This window comes from Heptranchias perlo, chromosome 12 (genome assembly GCF_035084215.1).
Source record: "Heptranchias perlo isolate sHepPer1 chromosome 12, sHepPer1.hap1, whole genome shotgun sequence".
NCBI lineage: Eukaryota > Metazoa > Chordata > Chondrichthyes > Hexanchiformes > Hexanchidae > Heptranchias > Heptranchias perlo.
The window spans coordinates 70062727-70079865 of record NC_090336.1 but is presented as its reverse complement, the minus strand read 5'-3'; the positions used below and the strand labels follow the sequence as shown (position 1 = coordinate 70079865).

Sequence of the window (17139 nt, the reverse complement as noted above, 5' to 3'; positions counted from 1 at the left end):
CAGATCCATGCTGGGCAGCACATTTCGCACATAAGAAAAATAGGAGTAGGCCATTCGGCCCCTCGAGCCTGCTCCGCCATTCAATAAGATTGTGGCTGATCTTCGACCTCAACTCCACTTTCCCGCCTGATCCCCATATCCCTTGATTCCCTTAGTGTCCAAAACTCTCTCCATCTCAGCCTTGATTGTACTCAAGGACTGAGCATCCACAGCCCTCTGGGTTAGAGAATTCCAAAGATTCACAACCCTCTGAGTGAAGAAATTTCTCCTCATCTCAGTCCTAAATGGCCGACTCCACTAGGAGACCATGACCCCTAGTTCTAGACTCTCCAGCCTGGGGAAACAGCCTCTCAGCATCTGCCCTGTCAAGCCCCCTCAGAATCTTATGTTTTAATGAGATCATCTCTCATTCTTCTGAACTCCAGAGCGTAATCGACTCAACCTCTCCTCATAGGACAACCTTCTGTAGGGGGAGTTAAACCGCAAGGTGGAATATCGCAAACTAAAATATTCAGTGCCTTTCCTGCCCTGGGGATCTCCCAAATGCCTCACAGTCAATTAATTGCGATTGGCATTAGGTCACTGTTTGTTTGAGTACCATGCTTGCTGAACCATCTGCACAAATCAAGGTCCCACAAACAATAAATGATATGAACAGCCAGTTAATCTGTGTTTTGCTGGTGTCAGTTGAGAGATGAATATTGACCAGGACACTTCTTTACTCTTCATGGGATCTTTACATCCAACCAACAAGGCATGGGTCCTGATCGAACATGGCATCTGAAAGATAACATCTCCAACAATGCAGTACTTCCTCAATACAGGACTCAAGTGTCAGCCTGGATTATGGGCTCATGTCTCTTCAGTGGGCCTTGAACCTACCACCTTTCTTGGCTCAGAGGTGTGAGTGTTAACCAGTGAGCCACGGCTGACACTTAAGGTGGAATGTGATTTGAAGCCTGCAATCTAATTCAGAAACATGGACCATGCACCATTGAACATAGGAACAGGAGTAGGCCGTTCAGCCTCTCGTGCCTGCTCCGCCATTTGATAAGATCATGGCTGAATGGCCTACTCCTGTTTCTTTCAGCCCCTCGTGCCTGCTCCGCCATTTGATAAGATCATGGCTGATCTGTGATCTAACTCCATATACCTGCCTTTGGCCCATATCCCATAATACCTTTTGGTTGCCAAAAAGCTATCTCTCTCTCAGATTTAAATTTAGCAATTGAGCTAGTATCAATTGCCGTTTGCGGAAGAGAGTTCCAAACTTCTACCACCCTTTGTGTGTAGAAATGTTTTCTAATCTCGCTCCTGAAAGGTCTGGCTCTAATTTTTAGACTGTGCCCCCTACTCCTAGAATCCCCAACCAGCGGAAATAGTTTCTCTCTATCCATCCTATCCGTTCCCCTTAATATCTTATAAACTTCGATCAGATCACCCCTTAACCTTCGAAACTCCAGAGAATACAACCCCAATTTGTGTAATCTCTCCTCGTAACTTAACCCTTGAAGTCCGGGTATCATTCCAGTAAACCTACGCTGCACTCCCTCCAAGGCCAATATGTCCTTCCGAAGGTGCGGTGCCCAGAACTGCTCACAGTACTCCAGGTGCGGTCTAACCAGGGTTTTGTACAGCTGCAGCATAACTTCTGCCCCCTTGTACTCCAGTCCTCCAGATATAAAGGCCAGCATTCCATTAGCCTTCTTGATTATTTTCTGCACCTGTTCATGACACTTCAATGATCGATGTACCTGAACCCCTAAGTCCCTTTGGACATCCATTGAAACCTCACTCGCACTATTTCCACATTGTATGAAGCCTTGCAAACAGATTACGGCTTTCTTTGCTGCATACTGAGCTACGTAAGAACATAAGAAATAGGATAGGCCATTCGGCCCCTCGAGCCTTCTCCACCTTTCAATAAGATCATGGCTGATCTTCGACCTCCACTCCATTTTCCCGCCCTATCCCCATATCCCTTGATTCCCTTAGTGTCTCAAACGCCTTGGGATGTTTTCCTACGTTAAAGGAGCTATATAAATGCAAGATGTTATTGAAATTTGTTTCTTTCGGGAACAGCAGGCAATTCATTAGCCATGTCTGGTTATTCAGAATTTGCACCTTGGTGTTGCAAATCTGTTTCGGTCTCCGGTGGGGGGCAGTGAGAGAGGCTTTTAAAAATCAGAAAACTTAACTCGCTGGGCGGGAGTCCCACAGGATCGGGTGGAATGTCGACTTCAGTGGAGAGTAAAACGGGGCGGAGTTTAAAACCAGCGACGTACCCAATCCAGTCAGTCTCCCGCCGGGCGGCTTAGGTTAAAATTGCCCTCCTTCGGAGTCAGTTGAGTAGCAGAAGGCCGCACAGGGAGCGAGCAGCTGTCCTGGGTGGTAGGACGGGGTACAGAGGTTGTGCCATTAAAAGATGAGTGAGATTTTTTAAATATATTTGCACGCTGACAGAGGTTGTACTGACTTGTTCCACAGTGGGTAAAACACACGCAGGGACATTGATAAGAGCTGATCAATACAAGGCAACTTAAGGCCACTTGCTTAGAGTCATAGAGTTATACAGCACGGATAGAGGCCCTTCGGCCCATCGTGTCTGCGCCGGCCATCAAGCCCAGTCTAATCTAATCCCATATTCCAGCATTTGGTCTGTAGCCTTGTATGCTATGGCATTTCAAGTGCTTAGATGAGTGCAGCTCCAACAACACTCAAGAAGCTCGACACCATCCAAGATAAAGCAGCCCGCTTGATTGGCACCCCATCCACCACCCTAAACATTCACTCCCTTCACCACCGGCACACAGTGGCTGCAGTGTGTACCATCCACAGGATGCACTGTAGCAACTCGCCAAGGCTTCTTCGACAGCACCTCCCAAACCCGCGACCTCTACCACCTAGAAGGACAAGAGCAGCAGGTATATGGGAACAACACCACCTGCACGTTCCCCACCAAGTCACACACCATCCCGACTTGGAAATATATCGGCCGTTCCTTCATCGTCGCTGGGTCAAAATCCTGGAACTCCCTTCCTAACGGCACTGTGGGAGAACCTTCACCACACGGACTGCAGTGGTTCAAGAAGGCGGCTCACCACCACCTTCTCAAGGGGGCAATTAGGGATGGGCAATAAATGCCGGCCTCGCCAGCGACGCCCACATCCCATGAACGAATAAATAAAAAAGATTTGTTCTAAACTTATCCTCCATCAGTGTTGGCTTGGGCTGCCTTCAGAGAGATGAAAGGATTCCCTGTGCGTGAGACGCGGAACATCCGGTCCAGGTCACAAGGGACGTTTCATCACTGTGCCCTTGTTAAACGGAGGCCCTGCCTCTCTGCTCAGAGAGGACGTAATAGATCCCACGGCACTATTTGAGGAAGAGCAGGAAGTTCTCCTGTTGTCCTCGGGCCAAAATTCCTCCTTTTTGATCAACATCACCGAAAAATAAAACCAGATTAACCGGTATTTATCTCATTTGCTGTTTCTGGGACCTTGCTGTCTGCAGTTGGCTGCTTTACCGGCCGACGTAACAGCAACTCCACTTAAAAGTAACCTATCGGCCGCAAAGCACTTTGAAAGGTTCTGATGAAGATCTTTACAAATGCAAGTTCGTCCTTTCTGTTCCCGAATATTGATTGGAAATGAATATGGCCGGGGCAGCAGTAGATTGGCTGCTTGGCTCTGGAGACGGCTGTTAATTGTTTGCATTAGATTTGTAACGATCAGATTAGGGCAGCGAGAGGGTCCAAAAAGCAGTCAGACACTTCCTTCGACACAAACGAAATGCAGAGGCGTAAATTTATAAAAGAATGATGATCTCCACGTATTCCCACCCCCACCTCCCCTATATACGATTTGCAGCTGCCTCCTTGTGTCGATGGACAAGATCAGCCTAAGATAAAGGGGGGGGGCGGAGAAGGGGTAGGGATGGGATAAGAAAATGAGAGTGATATATTTAAGGTTAATCGAATGTTGCAAAATAAAGGCAGCACGTAGGAAAACAAAGGCCTGGGATTTTATTTTTTTTTAATGAATGCTTCAGTCATTTTGGGGGCTGCAGCTGTCTGGAAAACCGATTCCTTGCCAGGCTTTTGGGGAGTGAGCGGACGGGACACATTCTTCAGAGTTCACATGTAAATCACTGATACAGCATGACAGCAAGTCAGTGTCTGCCGAACCAGAGACACAAGGCATGGCTCTCGTCCGACACAACTGTGAAACTTTGTGACGTTCCTGACTTCAGATGATTTTTTTTTGATGCCTTTTTGTTTTTTGTGAGTACATAAACTTGTTTTTAAGTAATCTGGGCTTGCATTGCTGTAACTCTCATCAGCTTTACACGTTCTGTTCTGAAGGATCTGTCCTGCATTATTTTGTGTTTTTCTGTTCAATATTATACGCTCCCTTGAATGGCTAATTGTGACGGTGCAGGGTTCAATCTGGGATAGACTCCCTACGCCAGATTCTTGGTCACACAATGATACGATGTGGAGATGCCGGTGATGGACTGGGGTTGACAAATGTAAAGAATCTTACAACACCAGGTTATAGTCCAACAATTTTATTTGAAAATCACAAGCTTTCGGAGGCTTCCTCCTTCGTCAGGTGAGTGTGGGATTCCTTGAACGTTTCGCATTTATAGTCAGAGAACAATACCTGGTGATTACAGATAATCTTTCCAACTGCCCGTTGTCAAGGCAATCAAAGTGTTCAGACAGAGAGGTGTTACCTACAGGACCACCGAATATACAAACGACCAGAACAAAAGACAGAGAGAGAGCGAGAGAGAGGGAGAAACATCCGAAAGGAAGAGAAAGACAGAGAATGACCCGTTGTATTAAAAACAGATAACTTTTTTTCGCTGGTGGGGTTACGTGTAGCGTGACATGAACCCAAGATCCCGGTTGAGGCCGTCCTCATGGGTGCGGAACTTGGCTATCAATTTCTGCTCGACGATTTTGCGTTGTCGTGTGTCTCGAAGGCCGCCTTGGAGGATGCTTACCCGAAGATCGGTGGCTGAATGTCCTTGACTGCTGAAGTGTTCCCCGACTGGGAGGGAGCCCTCCTGTCTGGCGATTGTTGCGCGGTTTCCGTTCATCCGTTGTCGCAGTGTCTGCATGGTCTCGCCAATGTTCCATGCTCCGGGGCATCCTTTCCTGCAACGTATGAGGTAGACAACGTTGGCCGAGTCACAGGAGTATGAACCGTGCACCTGGTGGGTGGTGTCCTCTCGTGTGATGGTGGTATCTGTGTCGATGATCTGGCATGTCATTGCAGAGGTTGCCGTGGCAGGGTTGTGTGGTGTCGCGGACGCTGTTCTCCTGAAAGCTGGGTAATTTGCTGTGAGCGATGGTCTGTTTGAGGTTGGGTGGCTGTTTGAAGGCGAGTAGTGGAGGCGTGGGGATGGCCTTAACGAGGTGTTCATCGTCATCGATGACATGTTGAAGGCTGCGGAGAACATGGCGTAGTTTCTCCGCTCCGGGGAAGTACTGGACGACGAAGGGTACTCTGTTGGTTGCGTCCCGTGTTAGTCTTCTGAGGAGGTCTATGCGATTTTTCGCTGCGGCCCGTCGGAATACAATGATACGGCACGGAAGGAGGCCATTCGACCCATCGTGCCTGTCCTGCCCTTCTTTTAAAGAGCCAGCACGAGAAGGAACTAAGCAATGGGCTGTTCGGGACCCCTCACTCACCCTGGCTCAGTTCCAGAATGGATGGTCTAACATCTGGAGGGGCGATACTTTTGTGAAGTTTGTGTGTTTTTCGTTGTTAAAACAGGGTGAACGTTAAGATAATCGCCAGAGCGATCCGGGTACAGTTGTTATATCGCGTTGGTGATTCGATTTGGATAAAGCTGCTCCTTCCCATAGTGATGGCCAAAGTCTTGTTCTGATGGGGTTTGGAGCTGAACGTTTCTTTCAAACCAAACCCCTCCACCCTTAACCATCTGCACCAACCTTAAATATTGGGCCTGAGCTTGCTGGATTGGGGCATCTCATCACGTGCCCCATTAGTCGGTCTCTTTTTAATCCCGCACCCTTCAGCTCAAATATAGTTCGCTCCGTAGCTTGCTGGAAGTGTGAGCTGGTAACGGGCACGGTGAGGGAAACGGGCCATCTGGGACCTTAGTAAACGACAGGACCAACCGTTTTATCTCATTGACCTGTGAGATTTAAGGATTTAGGAAGGAACAGAGGAAGGCCAGAGAAGGAAAGAGGGTGAATTGGAGTCCAGAAAGAGAAATGTAGAGGGAAAGAAAGATTGGATTAAGAGAGATTGCCCCAGGCACTCCTCGACGCCTATCTAAAGGACGTTAAACTAATGTTTAATCTTAGTTATTAAAAACCTTGCAAGGTTATTAGTGACAGTGTTTAAATTCAGGAGCTGTTGTGTTTAACAGAAGCCCTGTTATGTACGTTAACACAAGGAATGAAGTAACCTGCACTTAAATGGTTAAGTTGAAGTTCCTGTTTCGACACTAACCAGACAAGTGAGCACAATGCCTGACCTTCACCCTGTATTTTTGTTCCTGTTAACTCTCTCTCTCCATGTCTGCCTGATGTCTAAACTAAGATAGGATCTTACAGCACAGAAGGCGGCCATTCAGCCCAGTAAGCAAATGGCATGTTGGCCTTTATTGCAAGGGGGTTGGAGTACAAGAGTAAGGAGGTCTTGCTACAATTGTACAGGGCTTTGGTGGGACCACACCTGGAGAACTGTGTACAGTTTTAGTCTCCTTACTTAAGGAAGGATATACTTACCTTAGAGGCGGTGCAACGAAGGTTCACTAGATTGATTCCTGGGATGAGAGGGTTGTCCTATGAGGAGAGGTTGAGTAGAATGGGCCTCTACTCCCTGAAGTTTAGAAGAATGAGAGGTGATCTCATTGAAAGGGTAGATGCTGAGAGGCTGTTTCCCCTGGCTGGAGAGTCTAGAACCAGGGGTCATAGTCTCAGGATAAGGGGTCGGCCATTCAAGACTGAGATGAGGAGGAATTTCTTCACTCAGAGGGTTGTGGATCTTTGGAATTCTCTACCCCAGAGGGCTGTGGATGCTCAGTCGTTGAATATATTCAAGGCTGAGATAGACAGATTTCTGCCACAAACTCCATCCCATTCCATGGCCACTATCTTGGGTTGAATCAGATCATCCGCAACAGAGTCCTGTTTGATCCCGAGCTGAGCTTCCATCTCCAAGACCGCCTACTTCCACCTCCCATAATAACACCCATCTCCGCCCCCGCCTCAACCCATCTGCTGCTGAAACCCTCATCCGTGCTTTTGTGACCTCTAGACTCGACTATTCCAATACCTACCTGGCCGGCCTCCCGTCTTCCACCTTCCGTAAACTTGAGCTCATCCAAAACTCTGCTGCCCCGTATCCTAACTCGCACCAAGTCCCGTTTGCCCGTCAATGCTGGCTGACCTACATTAGCTCCCTGTCCACCAGGACCTCAATTTTTAAACTACTCATCCTTATGTTCAAATCCCTCCATGGTCTCGCCCCTCCCTATCTCTGTAACTTCCTACAATCCTCTGTGTTCCTCCAACTCTGGAAACTTATGCATCCCTCCACCCCCACTCTCCTCGCCCCATCATCGGTAGCTATGCCATCAGCTATCTAGGCCCTCAGCTCTAGAATACCCTCCCTAAATCTCTCCACTTCTCCCTTCTCCTTTTTAAGACCCTCCTTAAAACCCACCTCTTTGACCAAGCTTTTAATGAACCTGCTAATAACTCCTCCATTGCCTCGGTATCAATTTTTTCTGCCGAAACTCCTGCGAAACACCTTGGGACGTTTTACTACATTAAAGGCGCTATATAAATGTTAATAGAAAGTCTCATATCTAAGTTTGCCGATGACACAAAGATTGGTGGCATTGTAAGCAGTGTAGATGAAAACATAAAATTACAAAGGGATATTGATAGATTAGGTGAATGGGCAAAACTGTGGCAAATGGAATTCAATGTAGACAAATGTGAGGTCATCCACTTTGGATCAAAAAAAGGATAGAACAGGATACTTTCTAAATGGTAAAAAGTTAAAAACAGTGGATGTCCAAAGGGACTTCGGGGTTCAGGTACATCGATCATTGAAGTGTCATGAACAGGTGCAGAAAATAGTCAATAAGGCTAATTGAATGCTGGCCTTTATATCGAGAGGACTGGAGTACAAGGGGGCAGAAGTTATGCTGCAGCTGTACAAAACCCTGGTTAGACCGCACCTGGAGTACTGTGAGCAGTTCTGGGCACCGCACCTTCGGAAGGACATATTGGCCTTGGAGGGAGTGCAGCGTAGGTTTACTAGAATGATACCCGGACTTCAAGGGTTAAGTTACGAGGAGAGATTACACAAATTGGGGTTGTATTCTCTGGAGTTTCGAAGGTTAAGGGGTGATCTGATCGAAGTTTATAAGATATTAAGGGGAACGGATAGGGTGGATAGAGAGAAACTATTTCCCCTGGTTGGGGATTTTAGGAGTAGGGGGCACAGTCTAAAAATTAGAGCCAGACCTTTCAGGAGCGAGATTAGAAAACATTTCTACACACAAAGGGTGGTAGAAGTTTGGAACTCTCTTCTGCAAACGGCAATTGATACTAGCTCAATTGCTAAATTTAAATCTGAGATAGATAGCTTTTTGGCAACCAAAGGTATTAAGGGATATGGGCCAAAGGCAGGTATATGGAGTTAGATCGCAGATCAGCCATGATCTTATCAAATGGCGGAGCAGGCACGAGGGGCTGAATGGCCTACTCCTGTTCCTATGTCCCTTTTTTTTATTCATCCATCCAATTCCCTTTTTAAGAGGATTTGTCCCCTTTTGCTTCAACAAGGGTTTGGGGCAGAGAATTCCAGCTTCTAACCACCCTCTGCGGACTTGATGTGAAGCCTTCTACCCTGCCACAAGCCCTTGGAATCGTGCCAAACAACCAGAGTGATTACAAGTCACTGGGGTTCATGTAGACCAGCGTTGAAGGAGCCTGCACCTTGCATGCTTCAGTGCAATTGTTTGCATTGTCAATGGAGATAAGGAAAGAAAAAAGATTTGCGTTTAGGTTGCATTTTTCAAGACCCCAGGACGCCCCAAAGCGCTTGAGCCAATTACGCGCTTTTGAAGCGTAGTCAGTGTTGTAATGTAGGAAACACGGCAGCCAACTAGCGCACAGCAAGATCCCACAAACAGCAATGAGATAATGACCAGATACTTGTTTTTATTGATGTTGTTTGAGGGATGAACATTGGCCGGGTCACCGGAGAGAACTCCCCTGCTCTTTGAAATAGTGGCCGTGGGATCTTTTACATCCACCCTGACGAGGCCTCGCCTTGACGTCTCATCCGAAAGAAGGCACCTCCAACAGTGCGGCGCTCCCTCGGTACTCCACTGGGAGTGTCGGCCTGGATTATGCGCTCGGGTCTCTGGAGTGGGACCGTTTTTGTGAAACGGCTTGAATAGGTCCTGCCTTTTTGTGATTCGGTGGAGCACATGGTGTTGTCCTGGAGATCCATGGATGGAATTCCTGGTGGGAAACCTGGAAGTACGGGTTTACCGGACGTCCTTACCATTTTGAAGGAAGGACGTTGCTTTTTCCTCTTCTTGCCGGTTTCCCGCCCGACAGGCTGGCTTGATTGACAGGCTGGCTCCCAGTCGGATGGGAGAAGAGCCAGGAAGAGGACGTGATCAGGTAAGTGTTAGATTGGAGGGGGTCGGGGGTCACGGGGGGCGTTCAGTCATCGGGGGGCTGTCAATCATCGGGGCATTGGGTCAGTCATCGGGGGGGGGCGGGGTCGGATCACCGGGCGGGGCTGTCAGTCATCGGGGGTGGGGCGGTCAGTCATCGGTGGGGGGGTTGGGGTTCATCGTAGGGGTGGGGTGTCACTGCAGGTAGGCTTGTTGGGCCTCCGGGGGGCCCTGCTCCTCCGGGCCCACAAGCAGTGCAATAAAGGCTCTTGCCCGCTGTTTCGGGCCTTCTCTTCCTCCTCTCGCGTGGCGTGGAGGAGAAGGCCCCGAGAATCCCGGCCCCCAGGGGCTTAAAATCAAAAAAGCTTTGAAAATGTAGGCCTGCAGCCTCTTTTAAAACCTTTTAATGCCTGACCGGCCTCCTGAGAGCGGGTTGGTCTCCTGACCCTCTGAAAACCGGACATGGGTTGGGGGCGGGTTTCAGATTTTTGCAATTGTCCAAATACGTAGAATTGTTTTCAGTATTAAGCTTGACAGTGTTGCATGTGCCGAACGAGACCGTCTTTCTGGGAGCCCAGGAGCCAAGCAATGGGAATTTATTGGATGCCCGCATCTCGAGAATGATATTTTTGTTTTAAATGAAGGCATAATCAGATCAACTTTGAGTTTTTTTAATGGAGCTGACATTGCAGGAAAGATCCTGCCTTCTGTGTGGGTGACAGTCTGATCGCATCTGCGATCACCGCGCCTTCAATGAATTGGTGTTGAGGTCTGTGCTATGAATAGTTAATTACTCAGCACATTGGCAGTGCAATGTCACCAATTGTCTGTCTCTCAGTTTGTCTGTTTACGCCAGAATATACAAGCCATCGGCACCCATCATTCTCCCTTGTTCGAGAAATTCAAGTGTACGTTTTGTGGTGGTTGTTTCTTGCAGAGTGACGATTTGCAAAGTTCCTTCGTTGTCTGATCTAAGCAGCCTGTGTTTTTTTTTGGTCATTCTCGACTTTCCGTTTGATTTAAGTATTAAAACAGATCTGCTGACGCTGAATGTAATCTTATGACTGATTTGCAATAAAACTGGGTAATTATTAATTATTACAACATACAAGCTGCGTGCTTTTATTACTGTAGCCTGTTGTCCAAGCAGGTCACATTATCTGAGGGAACTTTGCAACACGTATTACTAGAAAGAACTTGCGTTTTATATAGCGCCTTTTTTTTGGTCCTCAGGAGATCAGCTATTGTGTAAAAATTCTTACAAAGAGTGTGCGCTTCCTGTCCAAAGGCCTGCCGACTTCTTGTCATGATCAATGGCCACTCTTTTTTCTCTCAACATTGTAAATTGCTATGTCAACATTTCCCCTTCAATTTTGACATGTTAACCGTCACAGTGCAGTTGCAGGCTCTGGCCAACACGTGTATTATTCTGCTGCGAAGGCGGAGACTCTGAGTAAGTGTGTCTCTTTAAGGGCGAGAAATAGGCACATCCTGAGGTCTGCGGAAGGTAGATGTATTGGCCTTGCTGCAGTGATCTATCGAGATTAGATTTTCTTTTTAAATGCATCATTCCTTCGTTCTTGGTGAGTCCTTTTTATTATTTAAAAAAAGAGTTACACTGCGAGGATTTCTATCAGACTCTGTGCCTCCTGCATTGGATGTCAGAATACTTCTCCAAAATAAAAGCGGACTCAAAATCTGCAAAACATTACCCGTTTTCATCTAAATTGCTGAGGGTGCTTTTTTTTTCATATAAAAATAATCAGGTATCCAATAAAATGAAGTGATTTTTCTAGAGGTGTTTTTAATACAATACAAGAAAGTGATTGTTGACAGAATTATAATTGATAAAAGATTTTCCATGTAACCATAACTTTGGGGCTGGTGCTGAGAGTGATGTGAATATTATATTTTAATTACATTTTGTAAGCAGACATGATATTATCACACTCTGTAGACTATATTGATTGCAGTGTCTACAGTGCCTTTGAGTGCATGCTTGTGATTTTTCTCAATGTGGATGACACCAGCAAGGCTGCATTCCTAAACTTGCGAGCTCACATAAGAGCATTAAGAGTCAACCAGATAGCTTGCGACTGGAGTCATGTTAAAAGAAAACCTGGGAACTGAAAAGCCAGTACCAGTAAAACTAGAGGGATAGAATATAAAAACAGGGAGGTATTGCTGCAGTTATATAAGGTATTGGTGAGACCGCACCTGGAATACTGCATACAGTTTTGGTCTCCATACTTAAGAAAAGACACACTTGCTCTCGAGGCAGTACAAAGAAGGTTCACTCGGTTAATCCCGGGGATGAGGGGGTGGACACATGAGGAGAGGTTGAGTAGATTGGGACTCTACTCATTGGAGTTCAGAAGAATGAGAGGCGATCTTATTGAAACATGTAAGATTGTGAAGGGGCTTGATCGGGTGGATGCGGTAAGGATGTTCCCAAGGATGGGTGAAACTAGAACTAGGGGGCATAATCTTAGAATAAGGGGCTGCTCCTTCAAAACTGAGATGAGGAGAAACTTCTTCACTCAGAGGGTGGTAGGTCTGTGGAATTTTCTGCCCCAGGGAGCTGTGGAAGCTACATCATTAAATAAATTTAAAACAGAAATAGACAGTTTCCTAGAAGTAAAGGGAATTAGGGGTTACGGGGAGCGGACAGGAAATTGGACATGAATTTAGATTTGAGGTTGGGATCAGATCAGCCATGATCTTATTGAATGGCGGAGCAGGCTCGAGGGGCCGATTGGCCGACTCCTGCTCCTATTTCTTATGTTCTTATGTAAAACTGACCATGAAGCTGTCGGATTGTTGTTAAAAACCCAACTTGGTCACAAAAGAAGGAAACCTATTGTCCTTACCAGGTCTGGGCCTATATGTAAACTCCAGTCCCACATCAACGTCATTGACTCTTAATTGCCCTCTGAAGTGGCCTCGCAAGCTGCTCAGTTCATAGTAGATACCATGATGTGGAGATGCCGGTGATGGACTGGGGTGGACAAATGTAAGGAGTCGTACAACACCAGGTGAAAGTCCAACTGCTTTATTTGAAATCTCAAGCTTTCGGAGCTTTGCTTCTTCGTCACCTGATATAGTAGATACATCACAGGAGGAGGAGATTCGGTTGCTTCAAACCTCGAGAAAGGATCTGCAGCGGTTCACGAAGGCGGCTCACCACCACCTTCTCAAGGTGCAACCAGGGATGGGCAATAAATGCTGATCTTGCCAGTGACGCCCACATCCTGAGAATTATTTTTATTATTAAAGTCCACGTGTGTGGGCGTCAGGCCTGGCAAGGACGGCAGGTTTCTTTCCCTGAAGGACATTAGTGAATCAGTTGGGTTTTTACGATGATCTGGCAGCTTTTGTGGTCGTTTGTCTGGCACCAGCCCGCAGATCACCAGATTTACTGAATTCACTTTCGCAACTAGCCATGGTGGGATTTGAACTCTCTGCCTCTGTGTTGCTAGTCCACTGTTGTGAACACTGTGGGCAGGGTCTTGCTGGAGTGGGGCATAAGAACATAAGAAATAGGAGCAGGAGTAGGCCAATCGGCCCCTCGAGCCTGCTCCGCCATTCAATAAGATCATGGCTGATCTGATCCTAACCTCAAATCTAAATTCATGTCCAATTTCCTGCCCGCTCCCCGTAACCCCTAATTCCCTTTACTTCGAGGAAACTGTCTATTTCTGTTTTAAATTTATTTCATGATGTAGCTTCCACAGCTTCCTGGGGCAGCAAATTCCACAGACCTACTACCCTCTGAGTGAAGAAGTTTCTCCTCATCTCAGTTTTGAAAGAGCAGCCCCTTATTCTAAGATTATGCCCCCTCGTTCTAGTTTCACCCATCCTTGGGAACATCCTTACCGCATCCACCCGATCAAGCCCCTTCACAATCTTATATGTTTCAATAAGATCGCCTCTCATTCTTCTGAACTCCAATGAGTAGAGTCCCAATCTACTCAACCTCTCCTCATATGTCCACCCCCTCATCCCCGGGATTAACCGAGTGAACCTTCTTTGTATTGCCTCGAGAGCAAGTATGTCTTTTCTTAAGTATGGAGACCAAAACTGTATGCAGTATTCCAGGTGCGGTCTCACCAATACCTTATAGAACTGCAGCAATACCTCCCTGTTTTTATATTCTATCCCCCTAGTAATAAAAGCCAACATTCCGTTGGCCTTCTTGATCACCTGCTGCATCTCGCGCATTCCCCCTTTGACTTTGCTCCCTCGCTCTTCAGCTCTAAACATTTATTTGCGCCGTAACTTGCTGGAAGTGTGTGCTGATAATGGCACGGCGAGGGAAAGACGGGACCTTAGATGGTTGGTCCCGCCGTTCATTATCTCCAATGATAGAGAACGGCAGAGAAGGAAGGAGGATGAATTAGTCAATTCTGGTGCAGAAAAAGAGGGAAAGGCAAAGTAAGAAAAAAAAAAATAAAATTTGACTTTTTATATCTCCAACTATTTATTACCTTCAGGAATGAGATTGAACACTTTTTTAAATTGTTCCCTTTGTGGGCCAGAGAGGTTGATTGGCATTGCAATATCACATCGTTAAAAAGGTACTTACGCTCTTAATTACCAGACTTAACTTCCTGCGGCGAGTTTATTGGGCAATTAACGTGCAAATCAAAAGCAAGTTCTTATAAATAACGGGGTGGTTTGAGGGTGAGATGCCGATTGTGCGACGCAAACGGAGGAGCTGCGTCAATTGAGCAGCAGGTTCTGAAGGTTTGCAACTCATGGTGCAGCTCTTCATCCCCCTGAACCTGCCGGCCGATTTGCGCATTGATAACTGCGTGCGTCGTTGACATGCTGTTATTTGTACAGGAAGATCCGACCCTGTGTGTTAATAACTTTAGCTCTGCTTTTGTTCTTCTATTTTTTTTTAGAGGGAATCATCTTTTGGGCTAATTGAATAGACACAACTGCTGACCAATATGGCTTCAGACGCTAGTCACATGCTTGAAGCTGCCTTGGAGCAGATGGACGACATCATAGCAGGTAAGCACATGATCAGGATGGATGGAAAGAGAGAATTTGGGGTCTGAGTGCAAGAAAATCAATAAGTTAGTATGCAGGTGCAGCAGGTGATCAAGAAGGCCAACGGAATGTTGGCTTTTATTGCGAGGGGGATAGAATATAAAAACAGGGAGGTATTGCTGCAGTTATATAAGGTATTGGTGAGACCGCACCTGGAATACTGCATACAGTTTTGGTGTCCATACTTAAGAAGAGACATACTTGCTCTCGAGGCAGTACAAAGAAGGTTCACTCGGTTAATCCCGGGGATGAGGGGGCGGACATATGAGGAGAGGTTGAGTAGATTGGGACTCTACTCATTGGAGTTCAGAAGAATGAGAGGCGATCTTATTGAAACATATAAGATTGTGAAGGGGCTTGATCGGGTGGATGCGGTAAGGATGCTCCCAAGGATGGGTGAAACTAGAACTAGGGGGCATAATCTTAGAATAAGGGGCTGCTCTTTCAAAACTGAGATGAGGAGAAATTTCTTCACTCAGAGGGTAGTAGGTCTGTGGAATTTGCTGCCCCAGGAAGCTGTGGAAGCTACATCATTAAATAAATTTAAAACAGAAATAGACAAGTTTCCTAGAAGTAAAGGGAATTAGGGGTTACGGGGAGCGGGCAGGAAGTTGGACATGAATTTAGATTTGAGGTTAGGATCAGATCAGCCATGATCTTATTGAATGGCGGAGCAGGCTCAAGGGGCCGATTGGCCTTCTCCTGCTCCTATTTCTTATGTTCTTAATTTGCATTTCTATTGCATCTTTCATGACCTCAGGATGTCCCAAAGTGCTTCACAGCCGATGAAGTACTTTTGACGTGTAGACACTGTTGTAATGTAGGAAATGCAGCAGTCAGTTTGCGCACAGCAAGATCCCACAAACAGCAATGAGATAAATAGACTTTTTTTCAAAAAATAGTGATGTTTGCTTCGGAATAAATATTGACCAGGGCAATAGGAGAACTCCCCTGCTCTTCAAATCGTCCAATGGGATCTCTTATGTCCACCCTGGAGGGCAGACAGGGCCTTGGTTCAACAATTCATCTGAAAGGCGGCACCTCCGACAGTGTAGCACTCCCTCAGTTCTGCGCTGCAATGTCAGCCCTGGATCTCACACTCAAGTCCTGGAGATGGGGCTCGAACCCCCAACCATCTGACTCCGAGGCGGGTGTGCTGCTGACTGAGCCAAGGATGATGGATAAGAGTGGTTGAGCAGCTTTCATGTCATCCTTGGTGCTCCCTGGCTCTTGACCTGAAGGGTCTGGTACGGTAGGTGCAACCCTAACACTAAACCTGACCCGTTCTCGAGGGCTGCTGGCTGGGTACGTCAGCTCTTAACTGAGACTTCCCAGGCAACGACCGTAGCAAATCCCGGCAAGTTTGCATTGGAGTCACATCAAAACTACAGCACCGAAACAGGTCATGTGGCCCAACTGGTCCTTGCCAGTGTTTATGCTCCACACGAGCCTCCTCCCTGCTTCATCTCACCCTATCAGCATATCCTTCTATTCCTTTCTCCCTCATGTGTTTATCTAGCTTCCCCTTACATGCATCTACGCTATTTGCCTCAACTACTCCTTGTGGGAGCGAGTTCCACATTCTCACCACTCTCTGGGTAAAGAGGTTTCTCCTGAATTCCCTATTGGATTTATTAGTGACTATCTTATATTTATAATCTCTGGTTTTGGTCTCCCCCATCAGTGGAGACATTTTCTCTACGTCTACCCTATCAAACCCCTTCATTATCTTAAAGACCTCTATCAAGTCACCCCTCAGCTTTCTCTTCTCTAGATAAAAGAGCCCGAGCCTGTTCAATCTTTCCAGATGGGTATAACCCCTCAGATCTGGTATCATCCTTGTAAACCTTTTTTTGCACCCTCTCCAATATATTTTTATTATATAATATGGAGATCAGAACTGCTCACAGTACTCCCAAGTGCGGCTGGCAGGACGAGATGAGTCACTGTTATCGCAGGAAAACGGCAGCCAATTTTGTGCACTGAAGGATCCCACCAACAGCAACGAGAGTGATGAGCAGTTAACCCGTTTTTTGGTGATGCAGGTTGAGGGAGGCCAGGAGAACTCCCTTGGAAATACTCCCATGGAATCTTTTAACGCCCTCCCGAGTGTGTAAGTGAGGCCTGGGTTAACGTCTCTCTCCTCTGATAGAACGCCTTCGGTTGTCAACTTGGACCATTTGCTCAAGTCCTGCAGTGGAGCTTGAAACCACAAGCTCACCACTGAAACAGAAAGAGTGCTACCAACCCATACTTTACTCCATTATCTCATTGTAATTTTCAGCGTGGTAGTTAGGCTGGAGCCATGGGACTCGTCATAACTCTGCACTCAATCCTGGTCAAATCAGTGTGGAAGGATTGTGTGGTCTGGGCCAGTTATACTGTTGTCCCATC

The 17139-nt window shown here is 46.7% G+C and overlaps 1 protein-coding gene across 8 annotated transcripts in view; it reads left to right on the top strand.

The window, feature by feature from the left end:
• Positions 1–17139, top strand: part of ppfibp2b (PPFIA binding protein 2b) — a 270248-nt gene that overhangs the window by 34817 nt on the left and 218292 nt on the right. For 2 of the 8 annotated variants that reach the window (XM_067994225.1, XM_067994223.1), the window contains exon 2: positions 14595–14706. In XM_067994225.1, coding sequence (XP_067850326.1) covers positions 14643–14706 — 64 coding nt within the window. In that variant the 5' untranslated portion in view covers positions 14595–14642. Of the gene's footprint in view, positions 1–4058; positions 4283–4338; positions 4614–14594; positions 14707–17139 lie in introns of those variants that run through there. The other 6 variants (XM_067994222.1, XM_067994229.1, XM_067994221.1 and 3 more) reach the window with 6 other exon arrangements.